This window comes from Myxocyprinus asiaticus, chromosome 26 (genome assembly GCF_019703515.2).
Source record: "Myxocyprinus asiaticus isolate MX2 ecotype Aquarium Trade chromosome 26, UBuf_Myxa_2, whole genome shotgun sequence".
In the NCBI taxonomy this organism is placed as follows: Eukaryota; Metazoa; Chordata; class Actinopteri; order Cypriniformes; family Catostomidae; genus Myxocyprinus; species Myxocyprinus asiaticus.
The window spans coordinates 18128164-18144397 of NC_059369.1; the positions used below are offsets into that span (position 1 = coordinate 18128164).

At 40.5% G+C, this 16234-nt stretch overlaps 1 protein-coding gene across 1 annotated transcript in view; it reads left to right on the forward strand.

Annotated features, from left to right (window-relative positions):
- LOC127417265 (cadherin-13-like) overlaps positions 1-16234 on the forward strand; it is a 596890-nt gene that overhangs the window by 509127 nt on the left and 71529 nt on the right. Inside the window, exon 11 of the mRNA XM_051657154.1 lies at positions 15424-15566. Within this exon, the coding sequence (XP_051513114.1) occupies positions 15424-15566 (143 nt within the window). The remainder of the gene's footprint in view (positions 1-15423; positions 15567-16234) is intronic.

Genomic DNA, 16234 nt, shown 5'->3' on the forward strand with positions numbered 1-16234 from the left:
AAAAACCAGATGAAATGAAAGGTTTCACATATACCAGAGACAATCACCTTAGCTCACTGAAATGAGCATAAAATGTCTTATGTTTTAGTCCATAGTGGTGATATATAGTCCTGGTATGACAGTCACGAGGTAGATGTCTTCAAAGGGTCCTTAGTTTAAGTAACTACTTTCTTGAGGATCACACTCCTTGGCATTAATTGTAAGCACACACAAAGAAGTCCTTCTACAAACAAAAACATAACGTAACATCAGTATAAATATAAATAAACATAAGCAATACACAAACACCCATGAAACAAAGAAAAGAAACATCATCTTACACTGATTGAGCATGAATCACCAACGATTCCCAATCTGGACTCCGAGAGTGGCATGCAAGCACCATGAACCATGCTGCTAATATCAAACACATCTAACTTTTTCTTCTTCTTCTTCTTTGTGTTTAATGGCGATCAACTCTTTGGGAGCATTATCGCCACCTACTGTACTGGATGGCAAATTAAACTTTAATGGGTGATGAGTCTTAAGTTTAAAACCTGTATGGATGTTTCATACTCCTTCCCAATCCGTGGACCAATCAGAGCGCATGCTCATGCTTGCACTGCGTGTTCAGCTCCTCTAACATTCACAATTAGCTCTTCATGCTCTAGATTAGGTAGAGTGTTTCCATCCACACATATTATATTCTAGACCCTAGACCTGAGTCATATATAATTTTAATTAGTGCTCTGTATACCTGTCTGTCCATTAAACCTTTTCCTAAAATATCTTCATACTTCATTCTGTCCTCCCCATTCTTAAAGTGACCAAATAAAATATCACGATAAATATTATATTTACTACACATAAAAAGCCATGACATACATTTTCAGATACACCACACACATCGCATAATCCATTTTCATGCAAACCCATAAGTGCCAGTGTTGATTTCAACCCTGTGTGTCCCAGTCTTAATCTAGACAGCAATACTACTTCTTTTCTATTTCCTCCCTGGCAATTTATCCTCCCTACTGTCTGTGTAATACTATAACACTATCTCCTTGTGTTACTACTGTCCCATCTAATTTGCCATTTATTCATTAACTTTTTCTTTAGAATCGATTTTGCTTCCTTTTTCGCCATAGGTACTTTAACATCCACCTCCCTCTTGTCTAGTGCTTTTTTTCATCTAACTTCTTCTGTTACTATCTTGCTTATATACAGGAGCTAAAAGAGTATACTCCTCCCCCTAGTGTCAGGTAGCAACATTACATTAAAAAAAGTGACCATCCATCCCTAGAAAAGGCAAGGCAAGTTTATTTATATTGCACATTTCATACACAATGGTAATTCAAAGAGCTGTACATAGGCATAATAATGCAAAAAAAAAAAAAAAAAAAAAAAAAGGAGGCAAAAAAGCAATTCTAAAAGTTAATTTTTATAATAATTTAAGAATGTAAAAATGGGGGGCCTGGGTAGCTCAGCGAGTATTGACACTGACTACCACCCCTGGAGTCACGAATTCGAATCCAGGGTGTGCTGAGTGACTCCAGCCAGGTCTCCTAAGCAACCAAATTGGCTTGGTTGCTAGGGAAGGTAGAGTCACATGGGATAACATCCTCATGGTCACTATAATTTGGTTCTCGCTCTCGGTGGGGTGCATGGTGAGTTGTGCGTGGATGCCGCAAAGAATAGCATGAAGCCTCCATGCACGCTACGTCTCTGTGGTAACGCGCTCAACAAGCCACGTGATAAGATGGGTGGATTGATGGTCTCAGACACGGAGGCAACTGAGATTCATCCTCCACCACCCGGATTGAGGCGAGTCACTACGCCACCATGAGGACCTAGAGTGCATTGGGAATTGGGCTTTCCAAATAAAATAATAATAATTAAAAAAAAGAATGTAAAAATAAGACAAATTTTAAAAAACACAATTTTATAAATAAAAAGGGAAATACATACTGTAAATAAAAGGTCATGTTTAAAATCATTTATAAAATAAATTATTTTAATGATTTTTAGAGTATAAAAATGAATAAGGAAAGAAAAATTATAAATAAAAGTACATACATTGAAAGAAAATGATGTTGGGCAAGATGAAGTGAAAGTAAAGTGTAGCACAGGTAAACTGGTATGTTTTCAGTCTGAACGAAACCATTGTTAGACCTTGCTAAGAAAATGAATTTCGGACAGTTTGTTGCATTTGTGGCCACAAACTGCACCGGCATTTTGCTGCTGAATTCCAATGGCTTATAGTACTATCCTAATGTCCTATATTCCATCCCATTTTGCAAACGCTGTTTATTCAAAGCATTAGTATTGGTGTCTCATGTGCTTGTTCCTATAGATGTGTGTTTGTGAATGAAAACATTTGTTTCAGTCAGGACCACTTCTATCAAATGAATAATTCACTTACTTATTACTAATAGACAATTAAGCAATCTGTTGGTGTCAATCTGTTGGCCATGCATGGACAGAGCAGGGAGTGCAGCAGATAAAAACCCCCAGGGGAACCAGTACAGATCCAGCAAAATTATTACAACATTGTTCCATATTTTTTTTAAATGTTCTGACAGTGCAACGTGGTACAATCCTTCAATGCAAAATAAATTAAATGGACACTTAAAGACTCAAAATGCTGAGTATCAAGTTGGTAAATCAAGAACAAGGCATGGAAGAAAGGAATTACAAACTAGCAAATGATTGTAGTCTTAGAGCACAGAACACGAAACAGATCTAGAGACGAAGCTGGGGATGGAGGAGAGTGTTAAGTGCAGCTTGCATCCATGCAATAGAAAGGCAGCTGAGGCAATAACTATATGGAGGACTTAAATAGCACTGCTCTGATAAGCATCTGAATTGTATTGGAAGACGTCATGATCAGCTGAGCGTCAGCTGATTGCGAGCTTGACTCACTTGCATGGTTGGGGAGTAACGGAATACATGTAATGGGATTATGTATTTAAAATACAAAATATAAGTAACTGTATCAGAATCAGCTTTATTGCCAAGTTTGCTTACACATACAAGGAATTTGTCTTGGTGACAGGAGCTTCCAGTGTACAACAATACAAAAACAATACAAAAACAACAGCAAGACATAGATAATAATAAAAAATAAAACTAATTATACACATACGTACAGGCACACACATACATACATACACACGTACACATGGGTAGTGCAAATCTAATACAATCTGTTATGTACAGTTTTTTTTTTTTTTCTCCAGAGGAATGAAATGGCAGAAGAGGTTGGATATGTTGGATAAATATAAGAAAGACTAAACTGTGTATTCCACATAGTTATTGCTCAATGGGGCAATTTAACTGTTCATGAGATGGATAGTCTGAGGGAAAAAACTGTTCCTAAACAGTTCCACTGTTTAACTGTATTCCATTACAATTACAATTTAAATAATTGGTATTTAGAATACAGTTACATTCAAAAAGTATTTGATTATTGAAAGTATTTGAAAAAAGTATTTTGATTACTGAAGAGATTACTTTGCATTTTATTGTCATTTGTTTCATTTAATATTTAGTCCTTTCAGATGGAAAACATTTATACATATAAATGATGTGATCCAAAGTGCATTTGAACAGCGGTGAAACACTTTCTTATGATGTGTTACATTCATACGAGCAGACAGAGAAGTAAGTTTGAAGTAAGTTTGGAGCACAAGAAATAGAAATAAACCTTGTGTAAATTGTCAGCTTTACGCTAAGTTAAAATGCTATTTCTAGCCATTTTACGTGCACATGTTACCAGGCATGATCATATTTTTTTATCAAGAAAATTCACGTTGGATCATAATTTCTTTTTTTCTAGTAAGATCTTTGATATTAGGCCAAAAATTGTATTGTTGATAATAATTTTTGTATTGTTTTCCTGTATAAATATCTAAAAATCCTTAAAACAAGATCAGTTTGATCTTGTTTTAGAAACAACATTGCATAAGATATTTAGGTTTTTCAGAGAATGTATTTTTAACATGTGTATTTTGTCTTACTGTACTGGCAGAGTTTTTATAGTCAAAACAAGTGAAAAAATCTACCAGTGCTGAAGAAGTAATCCAAAGTATTTAGAATACGTTACTGACCTTGAGTAATCTAACGGAATACATTAAAAATTACATTTTACAGCATGTATTCTGTAATCTGTAGTGGAATACATTTCAAAAGTAACCCTCCCAACCCTGCTCACGTGACCTGACAGAACTGATGCCACGCTTGATTTGTATGGCCACTGCAAAAGTTATTACTTACTGTTACTACTTGCAGTATGACTACTAATTAGAACATCAGTTACTACTAGACATGAAGGCTTTACACCAAGTCTTAATTTTTGGCACAGAAAGAAGCATATAAAACATGCATCTCTTTGAACTCCTCCTAATCAAGTCTGAAACATTATACTGCTGTTTTTTTTTTTTTTTTTTAAGTTTTGTTGTTTAGTTTAGTTTAGTTTTGTTCTTTGTTTTACTGCTCAGATGCTGAATAATTAAATTCAGCAGCATTTTTAGAGAGTGAAGTGAATAGTTTTGGTGCAAATAATTGTTTGCATATATTGTGCAATACTTCCATGTTAAGTTAATTACACTGGAGTTGGTGTGAACAGGTCTTAAAGGTAAAGTGTAGCATTTTCCTGAGGTTAATATTCTCTTCTGTCACTCTCCAAATATGCAGAGACAACTACTGTATAAATAAGCCTTTTCATAGGTTGCTTCCCGGCGTATGCACTGTGGCACTGTCAAAATTTGTCAAAACTTCTGGCTCAACCAGTGGTTTAAGTTTTGGGTGGAACTACTCATTTGTCCAAACAGTTGCAGATGGAGAGCGGGAAAATATTATAGTGGAGTGTTTGATAAACATGTTTGGTGACAATTTTTGCAATTCCATTTGGTGCCACTAGAAACAAATACATTTACATTTCACCTTTATGTCCAACTTTTATTATTTGCATCAACTGACAACCGTAATACACAATTTTGTTGGAGAAGTTGTATGGTTATACTAAGGTGCTGTCCAACATGGGAGGCAGCATTGATTTCTCCTCACATAGAGCCATGCCTTTGGCACAGACTCAAAATAAAAGAATCAGAATTTATGTACGAGAAGGCCAAAATGAGCTCTCCCCTGTTCTCTATTAAAAGCAAATGTGGCAAACATACCCTCTGGCTTCCGTGCCCTCACAGTGACATGGTAACATAAATATGCACTGCACCCCGGGCCCTCTCCAGGCATGAAACTCCATGAAAGGGTGTAAAAGAGTACAAAGTGTATGAGAATGTGTTTCAAGGAGAGGCCTTTATCATTTATCTGATTTGGGTGAAGAAGCGTGAGGTTGAAATGTGTGGTGGTGGTTGTACCCATTTAGTTTTTGGATATTTTTAAGCTGCTGTTCTTCAATGCTCCAATTCTGGTGAAGTGCACTTGTTTGTATTTGTGCGCAGCTTCCGTTTGCGATGGATTTGTATTATTGTGAGTGTGTGAACAAAAGGTCAACTAATATTAAATATTTTATTTTTTTTATTTACTGATTATTTTTATGTAAGTGTCCGATAACCAATATATATAACCAATTTCCAAGTATTTTTTTATATCTGCTTTTTGACACTATAATAACTATAATTTTTAGACAACAACAATAAAAATGTACTATGCATTATGAATTTATTATTATTATTACAATCAATTTTTTCAATATATTTATACATAGTCGGTAATGGTCTAAGTGGTCACAAAATATATATTTTTTATTTTTCGGGGGCTACAGTATGTCTAAATTGTTGTCAGTGTGGTATAATGGTGTTGTTGGTTGCTTTTATTCAGAGACCCACCAAATGGTTCCATTTATCGGTAGACCAAATATTGAAGAACCAATAACCGATTCAAGCTGAACTGTGTAACTTTTTCAGTGTAGTTACAATATCTTCTATTCCAGCTTAATATTAAGAGACAATTACAAGCAAACTATTCATAGGTTAAATTTCTCTGAAAAACTGTAAACTCTGTGATGCTACAAAGATTGCTCTGTTTCTTTTGAGCGGCCTGTCCAGCCCGACACAACAACATTTGACTTGACCAATGGTATGAGTTGGGGGTGAGACTGTTTGTTCAATTTGTCTGTTGTTCGATCAACAGAAGATGGAGTTTGTATTTGGAAAGCTGTTTGAAAACCATGATTGAAAACCAAAATCATTTTTGCAATTCTTTTTGGTTACGGTAGTGATGCAGCATTTACACACTTCAGCTTTTAGTAGAAAAGAACGAATATCAGTAAAAGACATGAGTGTATCTCTAGTGTGTTCACACTTCTTAAGTTTTAGTGTGTGTGAACAGTGTGTACATGTGTGTGGCGGGGAGCTGAATAAGAGTTGGCTTGTGCTTCTATGTGTTTTTGTGTACATTTATGCTTCTGTCCAGCTGTCAGGGACATTAACAGCACAGTGTTTGCATTGAAACCTAATTGAGCTGTTTTTCCTTGCAGCATCTGCACAGATGTTTAACACAATACATATACATGCAAATTATAAAATGCATGTAGTATGCAACTCAGCACCATAGGTTGTTGCCAGCCTACACGTGTCTTAATCATTTGCAATCAGGAACACAAGCCCTGCTACAGCAGCCAAAACAATATCACAGTACATACAGTAAAGTAGAGGAGCCATGATGCACTGCAACATGATTTAAAGACCGTGCTATGCTCAAGGTTGTCCACTCACTCACACATACTTGGTTTCTTACAGACTAAATTGGGCTTTTAACCTTTTACAGGGCTTTCTAAGGGAGGAACCATCACAGTTAAAGATAGTGTACGGATTTAATATGCATAGATCTGACTCAGACTCATGTATGGGGGATAGTTTACCCCAAAATAAAAATAAATAAAATAATACATTTTACATTCAATTTAAATGTAAAGGATGAAAAATGTCGTAATTTACTCCCCGTAATGTTGTTTCAGAATTGTATAAATCACTTTTTTTCGTGGATCACAAAAATATATGTTAGGGAGAATGTTATCCTCATTCACCAATCATTTTAATGCATTTATAAAAGAAATTTCATGCAATGAAAGTGAATGGTAACTTAGGATACTATTCCTCCTAACATGTCCTACAAGTTAGCCACAAGGACTGACTCTCATATGTTTTGTTATTTTAGTTTGTGTCACAATGTGAAAATGACAATGCACGCCTACATGAACAAAGCTTTGATTACGGGTTAAATGTCTTTGACAGCTTTTTTTATGGTAATTAGCATGTATCGTTATAGATAACACACTAATTTGCATAATGTGTTTTTAATGCCGCACTAATGACATTGAGAAGTGCTAGTAGAGGGAAGCGCTGCGTGTGTGTCAATTAGAAAAAAAAACATTGTTTTACAGTGTTTCGAACAAAATGTATGATCTAGTGTCTAGGCCACGCCCCTATCCGTAGATGATTTCTGAGTTCAGTAAGCTTTCAGGCTCTCTGATTAAGTGCATTGTAGAAAGTGAAAAACAGATTCAGGAAATTAAATATGTATTTGTTTACGTGTCAGAAGGAATTGCCAATGTATCTAAATTTTGTAGTGTGCTGTCATTGTGAAATGGAGAGATCTGGTTGTTAACTGTTGGGTTGTTACTTTAACTGTTTAAAAACATCCTGGTTACTTTCGTAACCTCCGTTCCCTGATGAAGGGAACGAGACATTGTGTCGATGTAGTGACACTAGAGGTCACTCTTGGGAGCCCCAAACACCCCTGCTTTTTGAAAAAAGGCCAATGGGAGTTGGAGAGTGGAATTTGCATGCCACTCCTCCGGACATACGGGTATAAAAGGAGCTGGTATGCAACCACTCATTCAGGTTTTGTGCTGAGGAGCCGAGACAAGGTCCCGGCCATTTCAACGGGTAGTTCAGTGTTGTGGCAAGAGGGACACAACGTCTCGTTCCCTCCATCAGGGAACGGAGGTTACGAAAGTAACCAAGACGTTCCCTATCTGTCACTCACTCGACGTTGTGTCGATGTAGTGACACTAGGGGTCCCTATACAAAATGCCACAACTAGCTGAACTGTGTTATGTGGACTGGCGGTGCAAGATGGGCAGACCTCTGTGTGCCTCGTAGCCAGCGCACCAGGCCATCACGTAACCTCCCCCAACACTCCTATGAGCATCAAACGGTCCTTCGGGAACAAGTCGACTGCCCCAAAATTTTTTTTTTAAATAAATAAAAAATAGGGACAGGCTAACCCAGCCGTGGCCTCTTTTCTTCTTCTTTTCTCCCCAAAAAGAGTGGAATTTGTTAACCGACTGGGGGCCATAAATGTCTACGTCGGGGGGGTGTCACTTCGAAGGGGAAGACACCGCAGAGACCACACCTTGCCCAGAGAAGGGAGGGGGTGTTTTGAGTGGAAATACGTCACATGGTCTTACCAAGTCTTGTCGGAAGTATGTCATGTGGAGAAGTCTCATGAGGGGGGCAGAGGGGCCTCTGCCCAAGGAAGACACAGTTTATCGACAGGGAAATGATTTAGGAGAAGATATCACATGGGGTCACCTACGGGGAACCACCACATGTGGAGCACCTACCTCAGTACAGGGCCTAGTTAGCACATGTACTGGGCCAGCAGCGAGTTTCTCCGCAAACTGGTCTGCCACAGGGCTAAGGAGGAAAGTCATCCAGGGATCACAACTTGTGAACATGACTGGGAGTCAAAAGCGCACTTCACCTCATGGGAGGGGAAGGGCGCTATGCGCAAGCGGTACACCCACCCAGCTGTCCCGGAACTTACCTGTTCGGACCTGACAATACACGGACAAAACCGGCTCAACCCAGAGATTATAGAACATCGCAAGGTGTTGGGTGTTGCCCAGCCCGCTGCTCTGCAGATGTCTGCCAAAGAGGCGCCACTGGTCAGGGCCCAGGAGGCCACTACACTCCTAGTAGAGTGGGCTCGTAGTCCCACGGGGGGCGGCACGTCTTGGGCATGATATGCCATCATGATGGCGTCAATGACCCAGTGGGCAATCCTCTGTTTGGAGACAGCGCTTCCTTTCCGCTGTCCACCAAAGCAGACAAAGAGCTGCTCGGAGCTTCTGAAGCTCTGTGTGCGATCCAAATAGATGCGTAAAGCACGCACCGGACACAGCAATGCCAAAGTTGGGTCTGCCTCCTCCTGGGGCAGCGCTTGCAGGTTCACCACCTGATCCCTAAACGGGGTCGTGGGAACCTTGGGCACATAGCACGGTCGGGGTCTCAGGATCATGTGAGAGTAACCCGGACCAAACTCCAGGCACAATTCGCTGACAGAGAATGCCTGCAGGTCCCCTACCTTCTTGATGGAAGTGAGCGCAGTCAGGAGGGCAGTCTTCAAAGAGAGTGCCTTAAGCTCTACTGACTCCATGGGCTCAAAGGGAGCACCCCATAGACCCTGAAGGACTACAGAGAGGTCCCACGAGGGCATGAGGCGCGGTCTGGAGGGATTCAACCTCCTAGCACCCCTCAAGAACCTGATGATCAAGTTGTGCTTCCCCAAATACTTACCATCCACTGCCTCGTGATGTGCCAAAATGGCAGCTACATACACCTTCAAAGTGGAGGGGGACAGCCGCCCCTCCAGCCTCTCCTGCAGGAAGGAAAGCACCGATCTGACTGCGCATCTCTGGGGGTCTTCGCATCCGGAAGAACACCACTTAGCGAACAGACGTACTGGCAGGTGGGGCCTCTCGGCGGGGCGGAGCCTGAGGTGCCACGTCGAGGGGGCTCGAACCCCATGGCCGTGCTGAGTCCAGAGACATCGAAGCACTTACCTGGCTCCTGATGCCCACCATAAGATTGGTCGAGGAGGGGGGAGGAGGGACATCGTCCCCGTAGTCCATCGGATCCAACCCGGTGTGGGCATGTTTGTGCCACAGCTGGGCGCGCAGGGGTGGGGGGTCTGCCGCTGGAGCGCCAGACCTGCCCAAATGGGACGGTGGATGTGACGACGGCTGTGCACACCTGACATTTGACCCAGAGAACAAGGAAACCACTCTTTTGTTGAAGTTTCCATAGAAGCGGGTCTCCTCGCCCCTGGGTCACCCGTCTCAGGGGCGCTTTGAAGCCTTCCTAGGGTTCTTGGCAAGGCACGGTTTCCTTGTTCTCTGCTTCCTGCGGTGGGCTCCACGCCGGGGCCGGGCCGTGAGGGCAGGCTGCGGCGGAGCCAGTGCTGTTGCTGCAGGAGGACGCACTTGGCGACGAGCAGACGGGGTGCGGGGTCTTGAGCTGCGCCGGGTCAGGATGTGTTGAATGGCCTCCGTCTGCTGCTTCACCGCTGAGAACTGCTGGGCAAAGTCACCCTGGGCCAACCTGGGAGATGGGGGCATCAAGGAACCGTGCCTTGTCAGCCTCTCTCATGTTGGCCAGGTTGAGCCAAAGGTGGCGTTCCTGGACCACCAGGGTGGACATCGCCTGCCCGAGAGACCGTGCTGTGACCTTCGTCACCCGGAGAGTGAGGTCGGTCGCCGAGCGCAGTTCCTGCATCAATCCCGGGTCAGAATTACCCTCACTCTTTTAGCACCTTGGCTTGGTGTACCTGCAGGAGAGCCATGGCGTGCAGGGTGGAGGCGGCTTGTCCAGCGGCACCGTAGGCCTTAGCCGTCAGAGATGACATAAACCTACAAGCCCTGGACGGGAGCTTCGGGCACCCATGCCAGGTGGTGGCGCTCTGCGGGCACAAGTGCACCGCGAGTGCCTTATCCACCTGGGGGATCACAGAATTCCCCATGGCCGCCCCACCATCGAGGGTAGTGAGAGTGGGGGAGCTGAAAGATCAAGACCAGGTGGTAAAAGGTGCCCCCCACGATCTTGTCAGTTCCTCATGCACTTCCGGGAAGAAAGGAACTGGGGCGGGGTGCGGCCGTGAGCGGCACTCTGGGCCCAGGAACCAATCATCGAGCCATGAGTGTTCAGGGGAGAGTGGAGGGTTCCACCCTAGCCCGATGCTCGCGGCTGCCTGGGAAAGCATGTCCATCATCTCCGCGTCGGCCTGTGACTGGGCGACCATGCCCGAAGGGAGAAGCCCAGCCGAAGCCTCCACGTAGAATGGACGAGCCCGCTTTCCGATGCAGCACTCGAAAACTCATCGTCTTCCCGGCCCCGAATAAGACGTCGAACTCGCCCTGAGATGAGCCGCCGGTCTCATCCGAGAGCCCGATCGGAGCGAGCGTGGTCCCATTGGAGTCCCCAAATCGCCCCCAGTGCTAACCGACGTGGTCTCATACCCATAGGTAGAAGGACCGAGGCGGGGAGCCGCTGGGGTGGCTTTCTTTCTTACGAAGGCAAGCCGCGACCGCAACGTTGCCATGGTCATGTTCTCGCAATGATGACAAGACCATCCACGAATGAAGTCTCCATGTGGGCAGCACCCAGACATGTAAGACAGCGATCGTGGCTGTCAGAGGGGGAGAAGCCACTGAAATAGCCGTAAATCCAGCAGACGAGGTGAATGAACTCGGTGAATTCAGCTCAATGAATAGAACCAATCAGCTCCGAAGAGAAAAGCTGAATGAGTGGTTGCATACCAGCTCCTTTTATACCCATATGTCCAGGGGAGTGGCATGCAAATTCCACTCGCCAATTCCCACTGGCCTTTTTTCAAAAAGCAGAGGTCGAGTGAGTGACAGATAGGGAACTTTAGTGAATGGCTTTGACTAGTGTGGGGGGAAGGTTTAAATATGACAAAACCTCCCTTTGGGGACATTTGTGGGCATCCTTATTTGGAAACTCGATCCATAAAGCAAATAAATTTTTATAAGAATTCTATAAATGAAAAAGTGTTTTGGAGGTAGGATTGTGGTGTGGGATAGGATGTAGGTTAGGGTTAGTCTATAAGAGTTATAATTTACTTTAAAATAATTGAAGTCTAAGGTATGTTCCCATTTATACAGCTCAGTAAACATTGTGCTTCTGTGTTTGTTTATTTGTTTGTCAATAGATCACTTGAAAGTGTAACGCAACATAGTCGAAGACATTGAAAATGTGGTTGCTTCACCCGTAGGCCTATGTTTTGTGAAGATTTTTTTTTACATTTATTTTTGAGAAATGTCAGACTCCACTGACTTTTGTACTTTTTGTTGTCCTTGTACTTTTATGCGTCCCTGAATGCCTGTGAATTGCACTCCCCATAACAAAGCTGTTCCCTCTTCCAGCGACATAAAAGAAACTCTGGCATTATCGACTGCATTTACAGCCTTTGTGACACACTGCAGGCGTGAAAAGATTCCTCTAACAAATGCCAGCTGATTTTACAGGAGATTTACAAAGTGTTGGCTTGTGAATCCGAGTCGGGATGTGAGGTATTTGTACCCAGAACAGCGTGATGGTAATCTCATACTAGCTTGTTTCTGAGAGACGAGCATGTCCTCATGAATCGGAGAACATTTCCCTGGGATGTGTTGTGATTGAATGTTGATAAGCTAGAATGCGTGTGTGAAATGTGCTCTTTGCTGTCGGACGGAAAAAAATATCAAGGCTAATCGCCTTTGAAAGTGCCGCAGCTGCAATATCAATTTTCATTTGGGATTTTGGCCACCACACATTAGTTTCTGTATGTGTGTGCGTTTTTATGTTTTCTTGAGTCTCATAGACAATCTTTTATATAGTTTACTGCCTCCATCATATCACTGTATGAAAGTTTCCTTAATCCTCCAATTCTTTATAGACAACAACACATTAAGATCCAAGAAAATTATTCAAATGTTACACGCTGAACTCCCTTATTCGCAGTTAAACTAAACTTCAAATATGAGATCTTTGGCGGATTTTAGGCAAGTCTGGCATGCTAAAGAAATGGAAACCAAGCAACTGTCAAAGTGTCCTGTCACTCGCTAATTTTTGTGGTCGCTGGTTAGTAGAAAAGATAATTAACGTAAAAGAAATGGCTTTTATCATTTGCCACTTTCATCGAGTCTTACATGGTTAGGATACGATGGAAGTCAGTTTATATGAAAGTGCTTCATTTTGGACAATCATCCGGCTTGTCCAGTCCTCACTTGTCATGGTCTCAGCTCATTGAGAAGAAAACCTCAAGGACTTTGCAGCACCAATGCAACCAGAAGTCATTCATTTTCAGTGAAAACTGCCGATTTTAAGCAACATGAGCGACATTGAATGACTATGTGACAAAGTTAAAAAAAAATCGCCTTTATGTAAATGAACTGCAACGAAGATGTCTCTGTTAAACAGCTCCAGCTTGTGTGTTTTTACATTTGTAATGTGATGTGTGCTGTGTGCATTTAACATATAAACTTAAAAACTTCAATGCAATACTTAATTTACTTCAAAACTAAGCTTATTCTAATAATTTATGTCATTTCAAACTTATTAATACATGTTATAAGGCAACACAAGGGGGATCATGTGCAATATACAGTTGCTCTTAAATTCAGCCATGTGTCTTTGTTCTCTATTTTTCTATTTTCCAAATTTTTTTAATTTATTTATTTATTTATTTTTTGTAACACTTCCTATGTAGCCCATATTTATAATGCATTGTAAAGCCATTATAAAGGCGTTATACTGAATTCACAAAGTCTCATAATACACCTTATAATAAGTTATAACTTCTCATAAATAATTTTAACCACAATTATAATACATTATAATACTTACCTATTCATAGAGTATAATGCATTAAAACACAAGCAACATCCAATTTTAATGCAGCATAAGCTGATAAAGTTTGTATAAGTGCTGTATGGTGTCAAAAGGCTTTATGATGTGATCTATTATAAGTGGTCTTTGCCTGCTTTAAGTAAAGTTACAAAAGCAATATCTTCTTATAAACAACCATAACATAAACTTGGAAAATACAATTCATTCAAAGTCAAAATTATGTAATGGAAGTTATTTATAAAATAAGTCTCCAAATAAGATGCACAAAAATTAACATTTAATGAATAGAGTCCAGAATAGAATCAGTTTGATATCATCTGATATATTTTAACATTTTACTTTATATTATATTATTATAATTTACATTGAATGTGTATTATTTTGTGCATGTGTAATGTATAAAATTTCCAGCATGACTTGTAATGTCTTATAACTACTTAAAAATATCTTATGGATGTGTATAAGAAGACATTGCTTTTGTCACTTTACTTAATGAATGCCTATTATATACATTACAAATATATATAATATATTAAAACTTCTGCAGATCAAATTGGATGGTGCTTGTCTTATAATGCATTATACTCTGTGAATAGGTTAGTATTATAATGTATTATAATTGTGGTTAAAATTATTTATTAGAAGTTATAACATATTATACAGTACATTATGAGACATTACTAATGCATTATAATGCCTTTACGAAGCGTCCTTTTTTTTTTTTTTTTTTTTTTTTTAAAGAGACTTTTAACCCCTAAGGATAGAAAAAACTAATCTTTGTTGGTTGTGTGAATGTTTGTGTTTGTATTCTTTTGGGAAAGGTATCTTTGAGTCAGCAAGACTTTTTCAAAAATATAAAATCCCCCTTCCCCTGTTTTGAAAGTGTCTCTGTGGGTTTCCTGAAAGCAGTTCAGCTGGAGAGCTTAGCATTTCATTTGGTGTGTTTGTCTCTTATTGAGCCTGTAAATCAGAAACCAGTGACACGATTCCAGATGAAACCAAGGCTGCTTTTCTTATCCAATCAGAAAATACACAAAATCATACCCATTCTTAGGTGTTCTGGAGGTCATTTGTGAGATATCATCAACTGCTTACCCAATTACAAAATGGCTCATTACTCTTGAAGCTATCGCTGCAGGTCATTTATCTTGAGTGTACTCCCCACACTGAACCGGCACTTTCCAGGCGATCTCGTTGCCCCATTTCCTCTTATTTCTCTTTCAACTGACCTTCCTGATAACCCATCACCACACTGTAGTGCTAATACTTGGGGTGATGTGGCTTAACAGAAATGGAAACAGAAAGGTAGAAGGTTTAAATGCTGCATGAGGTGTCATCATTGTGCCCTTGATCAATGCACTTGACACCAAGTTGATCCTGATTGATTGGCCCTGTAATAAGTGTACTTTAAGTCACTTTGGATAAAAGCGTCTGCTAAATTAATATTTCCTTGCTTACCAACAAATGCATGAATGCAACATTGTCAAATCAGCAGCAGCTGACTCTAGTCAGACTGTTCGCCATATTTTTGCCTGTCAAATTTTCACAACCCATTGTTTTTTTTGTTTGTTTTTTTGTAAACTGGAAATTTGTTGAAATCATTGTCCTTTATATCAAATTATTGCCCTAACATAACATGTTTTTTGTTTGGTTGTTGATATTTTTGTCTGAAATTGTGTCTACCATGACTAAAGTCTATATCATTCACAATTCTTACTCTAACAAATAGCCTATTCTAAGAACTGCATATATACAGTACCATAACTTGTGTATTTTGTGTTCTCTTCAGGTTTGCTGTGTTGAGAGACCCAGCAGACTGGCTGATTTTGAACCCATTCAAAGGCAACGTCACCACCAGGGCCATACTGGACCGCGAGTCACCCCATGTTCACCACAATCAATACACCGCTCTCTTCATTGCCACAGACAGTGGTAAGACATTTTTGCATAGCTTGTTGTGATGTAATAATTTATGTAATAAGTTATTTTATTTTGTACAACTCACTGTTTCTCACTTTGTGGGAAAAATATATTAAGAGAGAAAGAAACACATTTTTAAAAACATCAAGATGTTTCACTTTGTGACATTATTTCATGACAATTAAGCACCCCCCACCCCCACAATGGAAAAAGAAACCGTAACCATGCCAACAAGCCTGGATCAGCATGAACAGGACTGTTCTGCAATGAGAACTATCCGGCCCGATGATGGAAAAGCACCTATTGTGTCAAGACATAATGATTTTCATTACTGCATTACATTCAAATGAGAATAATCATTGAGAATAATGACAATTACAAACAAACTGGGGGGGGGCACCCTGATGCATTACAGTATAAGAACTGGGGGAAGAGGTTTCATGAAAATAATGAAACAATGCAAGCAATATCATTGGTCCTAAGAATTGGCTTCATTTTCTTTTTGCAAAATGTAATTTTTGTAATTTGTATTTTATTTTATTTTATTTTAGGGGTGAAATACAGCCCTCACAAAGCCTTTTAAGATTTTATGATGCTTTGTACTTTGAAAAACTTTGTACTTTGTGGTGTCAGAATCAAGGGCTCAGCACTTTGAAATGTTTTCGAGATGTCAGGTAAAG